Genomic DNA, 15,948 nt, shown 5'->3' with positions numbered 1-15,948 from the left:
GCATGACGACTTGATGTTCATTTCAGTGTGCATGTTAGTAGGTCAAGGCTCTCAGGCTGGCAGCATGAATGATACATGCATCTCACGTACCAAGAATCTTAAGATTAGAAGGTTTGCTTACCATTACTCCAAGTCATCTGCATCTCTAGGTCAAAATAGACAGAAAAAGTTATTAATACAGAGCCACGTTTAATTTATTAGTGCAGATGTGTATTCACACCTGTAGAAAATGTCACAGGCTAGAAGAAAAATACAGGTACTCTTCTGGTTTGTAACTTTGCAAAGCAGATGGATTGGCAAGTTCTGTCATCAAGCAAATCTATCTTGCAAACTCCAATCTACAATGAATGTGCCAGTCCCAAAAACAGTTTGGATCAATTAGCTTTAGTTCAGGAGAACGAGGCAGTAGATACAGGCAGGTTAAGTTGTACTGGAAGCTTATAGCAATGCCTGCCACCAGTGTAGCAATTAGCTTGAATAAAGCTATATTATAGCATTCGTTTTATCAGAACTTGACAACATTTCTTTATCAAAACAAGAGCAAATAGTCAGAGAGGGGTCTGGCTGCAGGCTGTACATTTCAGACTTCATAAATCTCAGAATGGTAATGTAAGGTGCCAGTACAATGTACTTCCAGTTCTTAGATTTTTTTTTTAAATTAAACTTCATTCATAAACAAAGTCTGACAGTTACATTGATTGCAAACATTAAAGACTAAGAAACATTTCATTATCAAAACAGAGAAAAAGGTCAGAAGTTTAGTCAGGGATTAAATTATGTCTAGATCTGTGTAAAATGTAGAATTGGTGGCTCGCTTTAGCTTTGTTAGCTTAAACTATAGCTAACAGCTATGCTAGCTAGGGTAATACAGTTCCTACATAAGCCAATGTAGGCTAGCTTTAGTAATGTGACATTTAGCAAATGCTGCTGCTAACGTAGCTATGTAGGCGTGCCATTGAGCTTACATTTGTGAGCTTATCTTTAGCTATATTAGCTATGTGGCTTTGTTATGTGCATATGCTACTCAGCTAAGCTACTATGGTCATATTAAAATAACTTGTAACTGTGTAACATCCTTAAAAACTCTATTGCAATTTAGATAGAAAAATAACTATAAATGAAACTTTGTAATGTGAACATCTTTGTGACATTTGAGTCATTTCAAGGCATGTCAAGTTAATTCAACTCTCTGAGCCCTAAGCTGTTTAACCATTTTTTCTTCTCTGGACTTATTGTTTTAAAAAGCTTGTAAAACATCAACCTAGAACCCAGTCAACCTCTAAACATCAACTTTTCAGGACTTTGATAATATGTGTGCTGTAGTAATGCTAAATTAATTTCTTTTGAAAAGGTTATGGGACTATAAAGACAAAAGAAAAAACTAAAAGATTTTTATGTGTGACACAGTAAAGAATGATGACTAAGGCTTTTTTTGCATAAACTCGTTCTTGTATCTCTTGGTGACCAAAAAGTGAAAAAATAATCATTCTGTGACAAAAAAAGAATCTTGGTTTTTGTGTTGTTTCCATTTGTGCCATTGTTCAAAACAGTTTCTCTCTGCAGTGACACAGAAGGCCACATCACAGGCTCTCTCTCTCTCTCTCTCTCTCTCCATTATGAGCTGTTGAGGCAGTCATAATCTAAGTTTTAAGACATGCACAATTTGACGAAGTATGACGCGACAACATAACAGTCAGCCACTGGTTGTCACAACCCGTCACAAAACTTTGCCTGGATAAGAAATGACAGCAGAAACAATCAAAAAAACTTTTTTTAAAATTGATAAAAGAGACATTCAATATCTGTTTTACTGGTGGGGGTTCAATCTTTAAAGATCCTGGAAAGTCACCAAAGTTCCAGGCTATCTGGAAAATCAGTGAGGGCTACAAAAGCCTGGATAGCATCATTAGAACAGCAAAGCAGGGGACCTTGAAGAGGGTTAAAGTAAGAGGCTAAGATTTATGGTTCAGAACCTGTGTCTCTTTTTGACGTATAGAAAAGTACATGTTCATTTATTCTGCCAGGCCTACCTCTAGTTTAGAGAAGCAAATCCCTTCAGAAATTCTATATTAATTTCAGACCTAATAAAGGCCATGTCCTACACAGGGGTCCTAGGTTGTTAGTCTCACTTTCCCCCCATTACTGAAGACATGCACATACTTAAACTTCCACCAAAACAAGGGACTTCTTTTCCCAGGAGCTTCTTTTCTATGCATCTAAAGGCTCCTCCAGCCCATTATCACCTGGGATGTTACAAAGGCCTTTGGATCTGCAATAGACATAAACGCTGATGTGTGAAAAAGCTGTGACTCTATTTCAGTCTGAAACACTCAGTGCTGAAAGCCTACTTCAAGGACACTGGTCTTTTTGAAATAACTACCATCAGTGTAGGAGCCTTTTATGGGCAAATTTAAGTCCTGAGAACTTTATTTGGTGATATGATAACACCCTTTTCAGGGGGCAAAGTGGTACTTTCAGTACATTGCAGCACAAAGTGAGCAAACTGAATGTGAAATTACCTGTGAAATAGGTTGATAAAGTAACCCATATTGTATTCTTCTTACCGCATCCTGACTGGCTCAAGGGCAGCTTAGCAGCATAATGTTTATGTATCGTTTGTCTTTTTTTAGTTTTGTCTTTTTGTAGTTTTTAGTAACTTTCCACTTTTTATTTATCAGATGGTGGGAGAAGGAAGTCAAACTGTCCTCATTTTCTCTTTAACCCTCATGCATTCTTCTTACCTTGTGTAAAAACATTTTTCTGCATAAAAGAGGTGAAGAAATTAGTAGTCAAACTGGTTTGTTTCACTGGACGCCTCACCCATTGCACCATGATTGTCTCTAGCAAAGATAACACCTGTCTTCCTTTCAGTCTCCCTCTCAGTGAGTGACCAGCTTTGGCTGTACAGTGTCATCTTACTGCTTTTCCATTGTCAGATTACACCTGAGGAAAGGAGGCACCAGGTTAGAGCCTCATCCATGAAATCTTTCTCAGGTGTGTTTACGCTGAGCCTGAGGTGTGTGGGCTTGTTTTGTCAGCGATAAAGTTCATCTTAAAGTTCAGTGAGTGTCTGTGCAGATGGAGTCCAAACAAGCAGGAGAAGCATCAGAGGCACACCACTGTCACATGCTTTAGTATGACGCTTGTGTTTTTTAAACTGGGACATAGACGCTGTCATCATCTTTTAAACTCTATTATGAAACATCCTTCAAACCTTTCCTTATTCTCTTCCCTTATACTAATATTCATGCCTTTTCTTGTGTAAGTCTGCAGCTCTCTACCAACCAGATTTTCCTTCAGTGCAGGCTTGAAGGGTGTGACTTTGAGAGTGAAAGGTTATGAGAAAACTTCCTTTGACATTTTGTATTGCAGAGTTATAAGATGTTTAAAGAAGGACTCCCTAGATAAAAGTATGACTTGTGTTTTCTTTCTTGCAGTGATTTAAGGAGTAATATTTTGGCCAGCATGCAGGAGTAAAACCTTTATTTTGTTCCACTGTTGTCAAACTAGTATTCCCATTCTTTATTTACAGTTTCTGTTCAGGAAGTCGTCCCCACAAGCAGGGAGACGTAACCCAGAGGTCTTTTTGATAAACATGAGGGACACAGTGAGAGCCTCATTAACGCGTTACTGCCCGGGCTTAGCGCTGATTGGGACATGAATAATGTACGGCAAGTGGGAGGGGGCAGTTTCGGGCTTGACTCTTTTTAGCTGCGTGCGTCACGTTGTGAATTGAAGACCAGGGACGTGGTCTGAATGGCTGTCTCTTCAGTCACAGGAGGAAGTTTAACGACAACAAACTCCAGGTAAGACACACTTTTATGACATAGAGTTGATACTAAATGTTTCCAGTGGTGTTTGAAACTGTTTTGACCTGGAGAGTTTGCCTTCTACTTGGTTATTAACCTGCTGTGTTGAAATAGTAGCTATAAGGTTCAAGAAATTACGTTTTTACTTTTAGCTAGCCGATTTTTTTTAAACTTATTTGACTGGGGTTTCGTTTCTAAACAGATATTCAATGTGAAAGAGACCATTTTAATATTAGAAAGCTTTTTTTAAAATTGATGTTTCATGCTAATTGCCTTTTTCCTCCATGAAAGGTGTCAAGCCGTGTTTAGTCGATATTCACAGTTTTTAACGTGCTTACGTCACTTTAATTACGCTTTATAGTACCTAATTTGGCTGTTTATGGAAGATTTAGCGTAGCCTTTGTGCCAAAAAGAAAGCATGTGGTTAATGTGATTTAAGGCTATATAAAATTGAATAATTCTGTGTATCTGTTAATAACATTATTAATCTTGTTGCAGACTCAGCAGTCTAGCTGTTTGTATGTAAAACACAGGTAGAGCAGGGTAATTCCGTTTACAAGCATATACATCAAACAGGATGTGAGGGTTCAAATCCATGTGGGCCAATAATGATACTCGTTTTCATACTGTGTCCTGAGGCTCGATCGGTTAATCCCTTGCCCCAGCATGTTGGAGGAATGAAGGTATCTGCCATAGGCAATCAACACCTGTTGCTTCTCCTACAGGGCAACAATACAATAGCCTAATTGCCTGTAATTCTTAGGCAAGTGCTTGGTTCAGCTTTATTCAATCTTAGAGCAGTCTACATGTATTTTTCTGTGGTGCTGCAGTGATAATACAGCTCAGGTTGTAGACAGTGATGTCAACCACAGGAGGAGGATCCCCATGTGTTGTCTGCGCTGCTCCCTCTGCGATTATTTACCTCCTCTGTGTGCAAACACGCGCCCTACTGTTGTCATTGGCTGTAACGCAGGTCAGAGTCTCGCTTGCATCGTCCTGCAGTCTCTCTGATGGGAATCGTTTAAAAAAAAACAAGGACCAAAGTCACCGGAAAAGAAGTCTGGCGTCGGCTATACAAACGAAGCTTAAATCTCAGCCTGGCGGCAGCAACGAGAGGTGACAGAGCACAGCCGGGTTCCCAGGATTGTTGCGACCCTCACCTGACCCCCAATCCTTTTTTCCTTTTTAACAGGCATAAATGGATATTGATCAGATCCGGATTTATTGTGTGACTGGTAATCCGGAGACCCCTGATGGGATTCTCCAGATGGTCCGTATTAACTCCTAAACTAGGATTACATTCAGACTAATTATCTTAAACAAAAAGTCTGTGATTCTGCAAATTTCTAGGGTATATAAGGAACAAATGTTCATTTGTGGCACATGGACTTCATCTCATGTCCACATCAAAGATCTTTTTTTCAGACTTGTGAGTCTGTAAAGCTCCTTTAAGAAGTTTTAGCTGCTTATGAATCAGATTGAAAATATTACTGATGCCTTTTTATCACCTAGGGAATCAATCCAGACTATCATGTACTAGGCAGATCATTTAATACTTAAATACTGCAAGGGGTAAGGTGTCAGCTTTTTCTGCAGCTACAGAAACATGTTTTGTTCACATTTTTCTGAACCATAACTCATAGAGAGCTACACTTTTAAACATTCAAAGGTGACATTGTTCTCTCCTAAACACTCGTTAACAAGCATGGCATCAGTAACAGATAAGGCATGAATCTTTGGCCAAAGAGCGCGCCAAAATCAATGCAAACCAAAAATTCCTCACAGGAGCTTTAAGCAAAAAGAAGCATACTTGCCCACTGTGATTCCTATCATACTTTCAAACTGGCTATATGTGTTTTTTTCTTGTCCATCTGCAGCACCAGTTGTTCTTCCCTGTCATGCAAATTCCCAGTCCAGGCAAGTTTCCTCCCCCCCAGAGGGAGACACAGTTTGATATGGATGGATCTCATTAATCAGTAGATCACTGATAAATCCTCTGCTCACCTTCCTCTTACTCTACAAGCTGGTTTGTGTTTTTTAAGGAGTGGGTGAACATCTGCTCTCTGTGGTGCCTTCTCTAAGTGTTTTTGCTGTCAGGTTTCACAGATGGGTCAGTAATAGTATTTGTCTTGTTGTGTTATCATAACATGAGCCTGGCTGGCTGCTGACAGCAGCTGATTTATAGCCTTAGGTCTCTCAGAACCTGCCCTCGCATTTGCTCAACAGTCTTTATAGGTTTCCTGGTGTGAGATGAAAGCAGAGCTAACATCTCATCAGCTTGGCTGTCTTTCACTGTTCTGGCTTGTGTTGCTTGACACTAATAATTTTCCATTTAAGAAGTCCAAACAAAGACAGATGCTGAGAAATTACATAATGATTTGGATTGTCGAAGAATATTCTGTATTGAGTTGCAAAACATCCCATCAAGTGGAAAATACAGCAGGGGTATCATGGTATCTCTAGTGGGTGGAGGCTCACAATAAAAACCATTGTCTCTGTATCCGTGTGTGAATAAGTCGCGCAGACAGATTGTACTGTTTGTCTCTTGTGGTAAGACAATCTGACAAATGAATGTTTGGTCTTTGTCTTTAACCTTTACTTTCTGGTTGCAGTTTAGAGCTCAGGTTTAATCAGCTGATGAGTGAATTTAAATGAAGCTTTAGCACATGTTGTACTGCAGCATGCATCCAATGAGGATTTGGGTTGGGCTACTTCCCTGATGAGATACAGTACATTCACTGGGAACATGTTCTGTAACACCCACACAGAATAACTTGAACTCAAATTATGTAGAACGAACCTCAACAAAGTAGGGATTGCATGTTTTGTAAGGACACACTGCACAAATCCTTGAAATTTCAAATAAAATGCTGAGAGAATAGAAGAAACTGAGGTAATCACCTACCAAATGACAGGAGATCGCCAATCCTACCACTTCTCAGGTGGAAAAGGAGGCAGACATGACACAAAAGAACAATGCAGAAGAGGAGGACAAAAAGAGAGACCACTATATGTCGGTTTAATGCCAATGTTTGTCTTTATAACAGTGTTTCCTGAAGTAAAACACAGTCAAAAACATGAAGCCATTGTATTATGTGAGTTGGGACCACACTGGTCTTGTGCATGCAGTCTGGTCAGAATATGAACATCACAAGCTTCTTCTCTGCAGCCAGTTTTTCTGAATATTCCCTGCTGGGCCTTCACATCACCTAACTCCCTGCAGAAAATGTACAGAGAGGCTGGCAGAGGAAATAACAGCTAAGCCAGAGTGAATATGCTGTTGTTTGTGATCACACCGCACTGTACAGAACTTTAAGGCATGTTTAGGCCAAAAAATGAGGCTGAAGTAAGGCGCAGATGTGGTGATGAAGCCACCTGAGGGCACCATCAGGCAGGAAGGAGGATTGAACAACCACAGTCAGGCTCTGGATGTCCTTGTAAATCACCAGGAGCATGGGAAAATAATTTGTTGAAATAATAACAAAGTCCACACCTTTAGGGCAGAGTAAGAGGTGGATGTGTCCACCAAACGTCCATCACCTTATCCCAGACCCCAAGGCCATAGGGCTATTTAAAGAATAGAGAATATTATCAACTTTTGCATGCAAAGGCAAACATCTGTCTTTGTCTTGCTTTCAAATTTATGCCATATGGAAAGTTACACATTTAAGCAGGTGACCAATTTAAAACCACAAAATGCAATCAAACAGAATCAAACAGGCACAGATGAGCTACATTAAGACAAGGCACTAGGTTCAAATACTGAGTAGTTTAATACTAATTAGGGCTGTCATAAGATTCAAATTGTTTACTGCAATGTATCTCATATTTTACATGGTTATTTCAAATTAATCTCCCCTATTGTGTTTTGAAATTCCTCTATTTTAAATTTATTGAAACGTTTTTTTTTCCATTTTGGATTTTTACCATCTTAAATTAAGGGTTATGACTTCTTGTCTGAATAAAGACCTCCTTTTATCTTGAAAGAATATAAGGAACTTCAGGTAGGTTGAAGATTGTGGCTTAATGTAACCATGCCAACCATGCCTTTCCATGCTGATTCAAGAGTTAACTACCTCTTCCTCAGACCTTCCTCTGATTTTTTCCCTCTGATTATTTCTCTTCTTCTTTGTTAGAACCAGGCATGGCTGGGAAGCCTTTCCGGGCCACCTACATCTGGGGCAGTATCATCTCTAACCTCCACACTCACGTCGAGGTCAAGCGTCGACGCCACAACCTGAAGTCCTACCATGACTGCTTCCTGGGCTCCGAGGCCGTGGACGTAGTGTTGGCTCACATCACCTTGAACCGATTCTTTGGCGAAGATGTGGTGCCACGCTACAAGGCTGTCCGTCTTTGTCAGGCTCTGATGGACTCAAGGGTGTTTGAGCCAGTGGGGGTTAAAGTGTTTGGGAGGGAGAAGGAGAAGAAGAGAGCCACATTTGAGGACAGTAGTTTCAGTTTGTACAGGTTCCTGAACCCGACAACCAGCTCCTCTTCGTCACTAGCGAACACCAACTCTCATTCCACCAGCACCATCGAGAGCGGCTATGACTCCCCGAGCATGAACAGGAACAAGAATAACTACAGCCCATCACATGAAAGGTACAGACTGATGTCATAACATCTTCAGATCTCATTTTTGATTTGCTTTGTTCTCCTTCTTTCAGAGTTAATCCCAAATCCAGTGCCTGTGATAACTAGTGAGGCATGACCTGAGACTCTTGAAGTTCCATCGTGCCGTCATGTGTACATGGTTTTAATTTACAGGAACTTCCTCATTATTCAAGAGAATAAGCACAAATTTAAATGTCAGAGTCAAGAGCTGACGCTAAAAGAAAAATGGAAGAGACAGACCCAAGTTCATGTTTCTGTCACAGAATATATACATGTAACAACCAGGGGTAAAAAATAACTAATCATGTCACTCAAATTACTGTAACTGAGTACTTTTTTGAGTACCTTTTGAAGTCAGTACTTTTACTTGCACTTAAGAAAGTTTTACTTGAGAACAAAACTCTTGTACTTTTTCCACCTCTGTTGACTAGACAGTTGCACAGAGAGAGAATGATTTCACATTACATCCCAAAACAGCATCAACTGGTATGTTGATATCTCAGGGTTAAACATGTCAGAGTTGATTTAACTCCCAAATTATAATTCTAACTCAAATCTGGGTGAAATGGTCTTCATTGCTGGAGTTATTTGACAGCGTTGATGCACCAGTGTTAGTTCAACTCTGTAAAGAGTTAACTGTTCTAAGCTCTGCTCACTGTGATTTCAAATCTGGGAGGTTGTGTGGGCAGAGTTTATGCTCATGGGCAGAGTGTTTAAATGTGTTTGGATGTTGCCTGCTGTACAGTGATCCCTGCTGGGATGGTTTTGGCTATATTTCTGGTGGATTGTGTTTTTGATGTGAGACACATTTGCACTATGAGTGAAGTTATCCACTGAGTTAGAGTTCCCATCTGTAACTGCATCTGTGACAGCATGTGTAGGGAAAATTGAAGAGTAGCTAAAACTGAGCCCTGAGGGACACCTCAGGTAAGAGCCACAGGAAATAGTGCAGTACTTTCGCATAGCAAGTGAGCTCTAGTGTCATACCTACATATTCTGGCCAATCCAGTATTTTTGCATACACATAAGTGCATACTATGAAGTCAGACCACCTGATATGCCCAATATGATGGTACACTTAGTATGAATAGTATTATAGTGTAGGGTTTAGTATACAGCTTTTTTTTCTAAACTCGTCAAACTGGCTACAAGCCCAAGTACATACTTGTTACAAAATTTGTATCTAGCTCAAATGTCTGACAACGTCATCCTGTCTCTTAAACACAGGTGATTCTGCTTCACTTTGAAGGCATAAAATTAAATTTAGGGAGGCTGGGAGTTGTCAGCAGAGACAGACATGATGCTTTGTTAACCATGTAGAGCTACCACATATACTTAACACTGTGTTTTTATGAGAGTGATGACTTCAGACCAGAGCACAAAGTAGGTTTGATGTCCTTAATGAGAGATGAAAGACACAGAGCAAACATGCACTCTTTATAGTTTAAAAAAGGCTTTTGTAATTTGCAGCCTGGGCCAAGTCAAGTCTTCCTGGGACTACAGTTAATGAGCATGAAAGAGAAGATTTAAATGATCTTCTTACTGTTCATCAGAAATAGTTCAATTTTAGAAATTGGCCAATTATTTTGTCCATGTAACATAAAAGATGAACATAGACAGCCCCTACCTGTGACTGAATAACAGCTACAAGAAAACATTTGTTGTCTGATGCCACATTTGTCCCTTTAACAAGCCTTTTTTGCTCTCAATCACTTCCACTTATTGCTGTCATTATGTCACTCTTCAGACAAGAGGTGCTGAGCTACTCCACCCACTCCCCTGTCAAAACAGACAAATCAGTGGAGGACGTGCTCGGAAATCTCAACCTGAGCTCGACCATCACCCCTCAGATGATCAACCTCGGCCTCTCACAAGAGCGTGAGTCCATTGACGTAAAACCGGATCTATGCTTTCATGCAATATATTGAATTATGTGCCTACACCCATGACACTTGTGGTTCTGTGTTTTCACAGTTGTAGATGAGGTGTGGCACCAGCAGGCCGTCTTCAGGCTACTGCAGCTGATAGAGCTCCCCCTGCTGGAGAACCTGTTAGAGGGTAAACATGCATCACGGCCTCCTCTGCACGGCATGGACAGTGACCCAGACCTGTTGTATACGTCGAGCTATCTGGACAGAGAAGTCCTCAAGGCCTTCAGTGAAGCACAGTAAGAACTCTGATTCAGATCCATTTTTTTTGGTCTTTATTGGCTGCTTTAAAGCCCTATATTTGATAAATAACAAGATTATGTTTTAATTAAAAAACTAAAAGTCATTACTGTCAATTCAGTACAGCATAGTTAAAAAAAAGGCTCAATACATTTAGATAAAGCTTTATAACATTTCCATTATAACTAGCCTACAAATTATTATGTTTGTCATTACTCATGTAATTGTGTGTCTAGAAAGTTATTAAAATTGTACTGGAAAAGAAGTTTTGCAACAGTGAAGATAAATCTTAATGGTCTTTCTAATGTTTTCTTACAGAGGCCTAATGCAGTCACTTAAAAAAAAATAAACCCTTCTCTGTTTTATGAATGAACAAGATAGTTATCTTACAAACTGCAGGAATAATTAAAGCTGCAAGAGGTGATGAGCAGGCCTTTGCAATCCTAGGCGCATTGATTGTTGCAGGACAATCACTGAATGTCTGAAACAACTGGCACATTTACACATTGTACATGACGTTGTACTGGCTGTCAACAGTAGGTGGCAGTATGGCCACCTACTGTTGACACCTACTATTGTTGGCAGTATATACATTCTGAATGATGTATATGAAAGTTCCTACAACTTCCAGGCATCTCGAGACATTGAAATGTTTGCCAACTTCATCCAAGTTATCTTTCAATGAAACTTTTCAGCATTAATTATGACATTATTTAGGCATTTCTGTTAAAATCTGAGCTTGATATGTTCAACATTGTGAGAGGAGTAAACTCCTGGCTTAAAATTCAATTTTTAATTGCATGAAACCACTAAAATAAAGCTTCCACTGGGGCTGAATTTTGTGCCAAGTTTGATGAGTTTTGGGGCATGTTAAGGCCCCTACAATTCTTTTGTCATGAAAAAAAATTATTCCCTGCATTACAATAATGACCTTTCTCCAAGGTCGATGATAAGCCCCTAGGAGATGAAAATTAAAATGAAATTCTGATTTTTTTCTGAATTATTGCAATTGTTAAGGCATTGTATCAGAAAACAAAGCTTTTTTAAATTTTTGCTTGTATTTTCCTAAGTGAATGCAACACTTTTCTGCACTTTCTCCTGTTAATTCGTTTTTTAAAATTTGAATTTCAAGACTCAACCTTGAAAATGGTCTAAACTGCTAAAGGTTACAGGTTACAGGCTCATCTTATCTGATGCATATCGCTCTGTTGCACCATTTTGATGAATCTTTTGCCTGTGTTTTAAAATCATTAGGGCTGATGAGTGGATGTCAGGTGCTGTGGACTGCCTGGAGTTTCTCCCTGATGAGCTGGTGGTGGAAGTCAGTCGAGGTCTGGCTGGTTGTGCTGAGGATCTGTTGCAATGTAAAAGACTGCTTTACGAGGTGCTGGCTCAGCATTATGGACTTATCCAGCAGCCTCCCCTGCTCAGCAATCAAGTGTTCGACATCCACTCAGGCATCTCAGAGCTTCTCGGTAAGGAGAGGACATTTCAGATCTCTTTAGCTGTTCTAAGGAGGCTCATTCAGACTTAAATTGAAATGAATAAAGCCTGATTCTCTTTTTTATGTTGTCTGTATCAGTTAATGGCAAACAGGAGCAGGCTCTGGAGGCCTTGCAGCTGAGCCTGAAGCTGCAGGACTCTCGCAGCAGGGAGGAGCTGCGCAGACTCCTGAGATTCATGGCTGTCGCAGCCAAACCACAGGAGGTCAAACTGCACAAAGAGGTGAGCATGTGTGCACCCTGCATTAATCTGCACTTGTTCTTTAGATATTAGTTAACTCTTAATAACCCTTCACTCAGATCGAGAACAGGATGGCAGTGAAGAGGTCTTTCTCAAGTGCCATTGTCTACAGCAGTCGACTCTCCAAAGGAAAGGTGGACTTCATGGTCTTATTTATGATGGACAACCACTGTGATCTCTTCAAAGTAAGCTTACCCAGTTTGTCTGAGTGTGCCCAGTTCTGGATTAGAGATGTCATAATCAACATCTGTTAGTCATTTGGTTGATAAAATACTATTTACAAGAGCTTTTTAGAGGCAGGACTGCAACACTTACACCACATTTTACTTAAAAAAGAAGTTATATTTGAATGTGACTATGTAGGATAAAAGCCAAAAAGATGTAAAAAATAGTGGATTTTGTTAACATAGCCCTCTTGTTTTTTGCTCTTCCTAAACCAGATTCCTGTTTCATTGCACAAGATGGTCAGCGACAGAATAATGAATATTGTGAAAGGAAAGGATCCAGACACAGTAGCAGGTATGCATTCATTCCTTGTATCCATCAGGTCATTTTCTTTTAAGAGTTTCTGTGCCACTTACAAACACTAACATAAAAAGACAAGCTCTTCCTTCGCTAATTCCTGTCTCTGTGTCTTCTCTGCAGGACTGACGTACTGCACAAGACTGAGTGTGAAAGCCTTTGCAGAAAATGCAAAGAAAACCACTAAAGAGGAGCTTTGGTCTCTACTCCAGACCATCCACGAGAACCCTAAACTCTCTGCTAGGGAGAAGAGGAGGCTACTAGGACAGTTTTATAAAGGCCACCCGGAGATTTTTGTTCAGTACTTTGGAAATAGATTGTCTAGTATCAACATGTTGTTACACTGATATTTATTTCATTTGTTGTGTCATGTATCATGATGTTAAATGATTTAAAGTAGGGAAACGAAGGTAATGTGATGTGAATGTTGTGCTTTATTTTAAGTAGAATTGATTCACCATGGTGTAAATAGTTTAGACCTCTGAACTGGAATGTGAATGTGAATAGTAGAGACTTTTAATTATTTGTCTTAGATATTTTCTTAGGTGCAGGACACTAGAATGATATATTCTTGAATTTAAGACTGTTACTTTCCATGACTGATAGAAATGGACAATGCATTCTTATCACATTGCTTTGCATCTTGATGGTTTTCTGTGTCTGCATGCAGCTTTTCCGTGGCTGTATTCTTTGTGTTTGTGCAATAGGAACAATGTTCGCTTTAAAAAAATCTTCATGTGGTTTCCATGTACAGAGTGATGCACAGTGGAGCTATGTCTGAGGAACCTTCAACCGGATATTTCAACCTGGACATTTGAAAGTCTGATGTGCTATTATAAACAGTATGATGCATTCATCAGAGCCAGCCCTCTGGGTTTTTGTGTTCGTTGCAACAAATCAGCAAAACAGATGTTTGTATTTTTCTTTTTTTTGGGGGGGACTGGAAATCGTAACCACGTTTTAGTGGCACCTTCGGGCTCCTGTTTTTAAATGTATATGCTTCTTCTAATCCTCTCAGGAAATCATTCCCACATTTCCTGGTGATGAAAACATTCCCAGACTAATTTTAAACCACACACATCTTGTTTGTGTCTTGTCAAGTCTTCAAACAGAGTTGCCCAGTTGTTCTTTATGTTTTCATCTCTGATTTAAATGTATAATGTGATTTCAAAAAAAAGCAAATGGCATCTGGTATGTCAAGTAATGAATCCCCAGAATACCAAGAACATTAAAGTTTAAGACATTCAAAGAGTTACATTATTCTTCTTATCAACCCTCTCATTGACATTACACAGGTCTATCTTTGGAAAAAGGATACTTTAATAAACTTAAGACATCCGTTAGTGCTGCTGAGGTGTAAGCTAACCTACAAACTGTTTTTACAGTCTGTAAGTCTTTACATTACACAGTAGTTTTGGACTCTGCAACTGCAAGATTTTCCTATATTTTGCCACATTCATTTTACCCTCTACCTTTACAAGCCTTCCAGGGCTTTAAAAAGCATCCCTGCAGCATAGTGCTGCCACCACCAGGCTTCACAGTGGGGATGGTGTGTTTGTGATGATGTGGAGTATTTGGTGTCCGCCAAACATAGCGTCCTGTCTGATGTTGAAAAAGCACCGTTTGGATCTCATCAGAGCAAAGAACGTTCTTCCACTTAACCATGGAGTCTCCCACATGCCTTTTGATGAACTCTACTCAAGATTTAATGAGTTTCCCTCAGCAGTGTCGTTCTCCTTGCCACTCTCCCATAAAGCTTTGACTGGTGAAGAACCTGGGCACCAGTTGTGGTGTGCAGTCTCTCAGCTGCTGAAGCTTGTAACTCCTTCAGAGTAGTCATAGGCATCTTGGTGCTCTCTCACTAGTCTCCTTTTTGCACGGTCACTCAGTTTGTGTGGACGGCCTGATCGAGGCACATTTACACATGCGACTTATTTCTTCTTTAGCTTGATGATGGATTTAACTGAACTCCAGGGGATGTTCAGTGCTTTGGAAATTTTTAGTATCCATCCCCTGACTTATACTTTTCAATAACCTTTTTTTCTGTCTTGCTCAGTGTTCTTTTGTCTTCATGGAGTAATGGGAGTCAGGAATACTGATTAACCAGAGACTGGACCTTCCAGACACAGGTGTCTGTATACTATCACTTGAGACACATTTACTTAAAAAGGAGTGAATATTTATGCAGCCACTTATTTTACACTGCATTTTTTATTTAATTGAAATTGCACTGTAAAAATCTGTTTTAGCTTTGACATAAAAAACCTTTAAAAGCCAATATATATTCACCATGATTGATTTATAAAATCAATAAAAGGGTAAAACATCCAAGGGGATAATTCTTTGTACAGGTACTGTATGTCATGGAAGTGGGAATTTCTTTGAAAACGAGGATGAGTTGGACCTGATTGTCCTGGTCCTACTTCCCCAGTGATTGCCAAAGCTGAATTTATTGTCTTTAAGGTTGTCCCTCTGTCTTTTTATCTGGGCCATCCTTGTTAACATGATATCTCAAGAACTATTAAATCTAACATGTCAAACACCAAGGTGATTACGCCTCATGTGTGTCCCTTATGTCAGCATATCTCAGACTTTACACACATGTCCACTCTGACTCACGGATGAACTGGTCAGATTGGAGGTCAATGGTCAAAGTGATTTGGTTTCATACTCATTTTATGCTTGTGAACATGAAACCTGGGGAAGTCTGAGGGTTCTTCCTCAATGTGTACAAGCATGCCGTGGTCAAAGTTTGAGGTTGTGAACCTGACGTTCATTCTTTGATAGTGAATACAATGCTGTAACAATGATATGAAGGGTTTCCTTACAAGTTTGAGATTCACAATTCATCACAGACCAGAAAATGTGAGAAGCAAGCTCGTAATATCTATGTTGACAACACTTCTGTAACATTTATAAGTCTATACTTAATCTTCTTCCATCATACTTCTGTGATTTCATTAATGTGAAAAGTGCTGGAAGTTATAATCTTCGCTTTGTGACTCAGTCACAAAATTTACTTTACTATCTGCTCTCAAAGTCCATCTTGAAAGTGGTCGAAGGAGTTTCAGGTATGCTGCTCCTGCAGC

General features: G+C 39.7%; 1 protein-coding gene across 2 annotated transcripts; it reads left to right on the top strand.

Annotated features, from left to right (window-relative positions):
- The first annotated feature begins 3,701 nt into the window (after positions 1–3,701).
- On the top strand, positions 3,702–14,866 carry depdc7a (DEP domain containing 7, paralog a). 2 transcript variants are annotated; one of them, XM_041783595.1, is made up of 9 exons: positions 3,702–3,806; positions 7,946–8,414; positions 10,174–10,304; positions 10,401–10,593; positions 11,849–12,069; positions 12,177–12,319; positions 12,397–12,522; positions 12,778–12,856; positions 12,983–14,866. In XM_041783595.1, the coding sequence occupies exons 2-9, from the start codon at positions 7,954–7,956 to the stop codon at positions 13,204–13,206; spliced, it is 1,578 nt and encodes a 525-aa protein (XP_041639529.1). In that variant the 5' UTR covers positions 3,702–3,806; positions 7,946–7,953; the 3' UTR covers positions 13,207–14,866. The 2 variants fall into 2 exon arrangements, with proteins under 2 accessions (XP_041639529.1, XP_041639522.1); XM_041783588.1 differs by lacking the exon at positions 3,702–3,806 and adding an exon at positions 7,300–7,813.
- Positions 14,867–15,948: the final 1,082 nt, after the last annotated feature.

This window comes from Cheilinus undulatus, linkage group 1 (genome assembly GCF_018320785.1).
Source record: "Cheilinus undulatus linkage group 1, ASM1832078v1, whole genome shotgun sequence".
Lineage (NCBI taxonomy): Eukaryota > Metazoa > Chordata > Actinopteri > Labriformes > Labridae > Cheilinus > Cheilinus undulatus.
The sequence above is the reverse complement of the archived record's forward strand: the minus strand, read 5'-3'. Positions and strand labels throughout refer to the sequence as shown.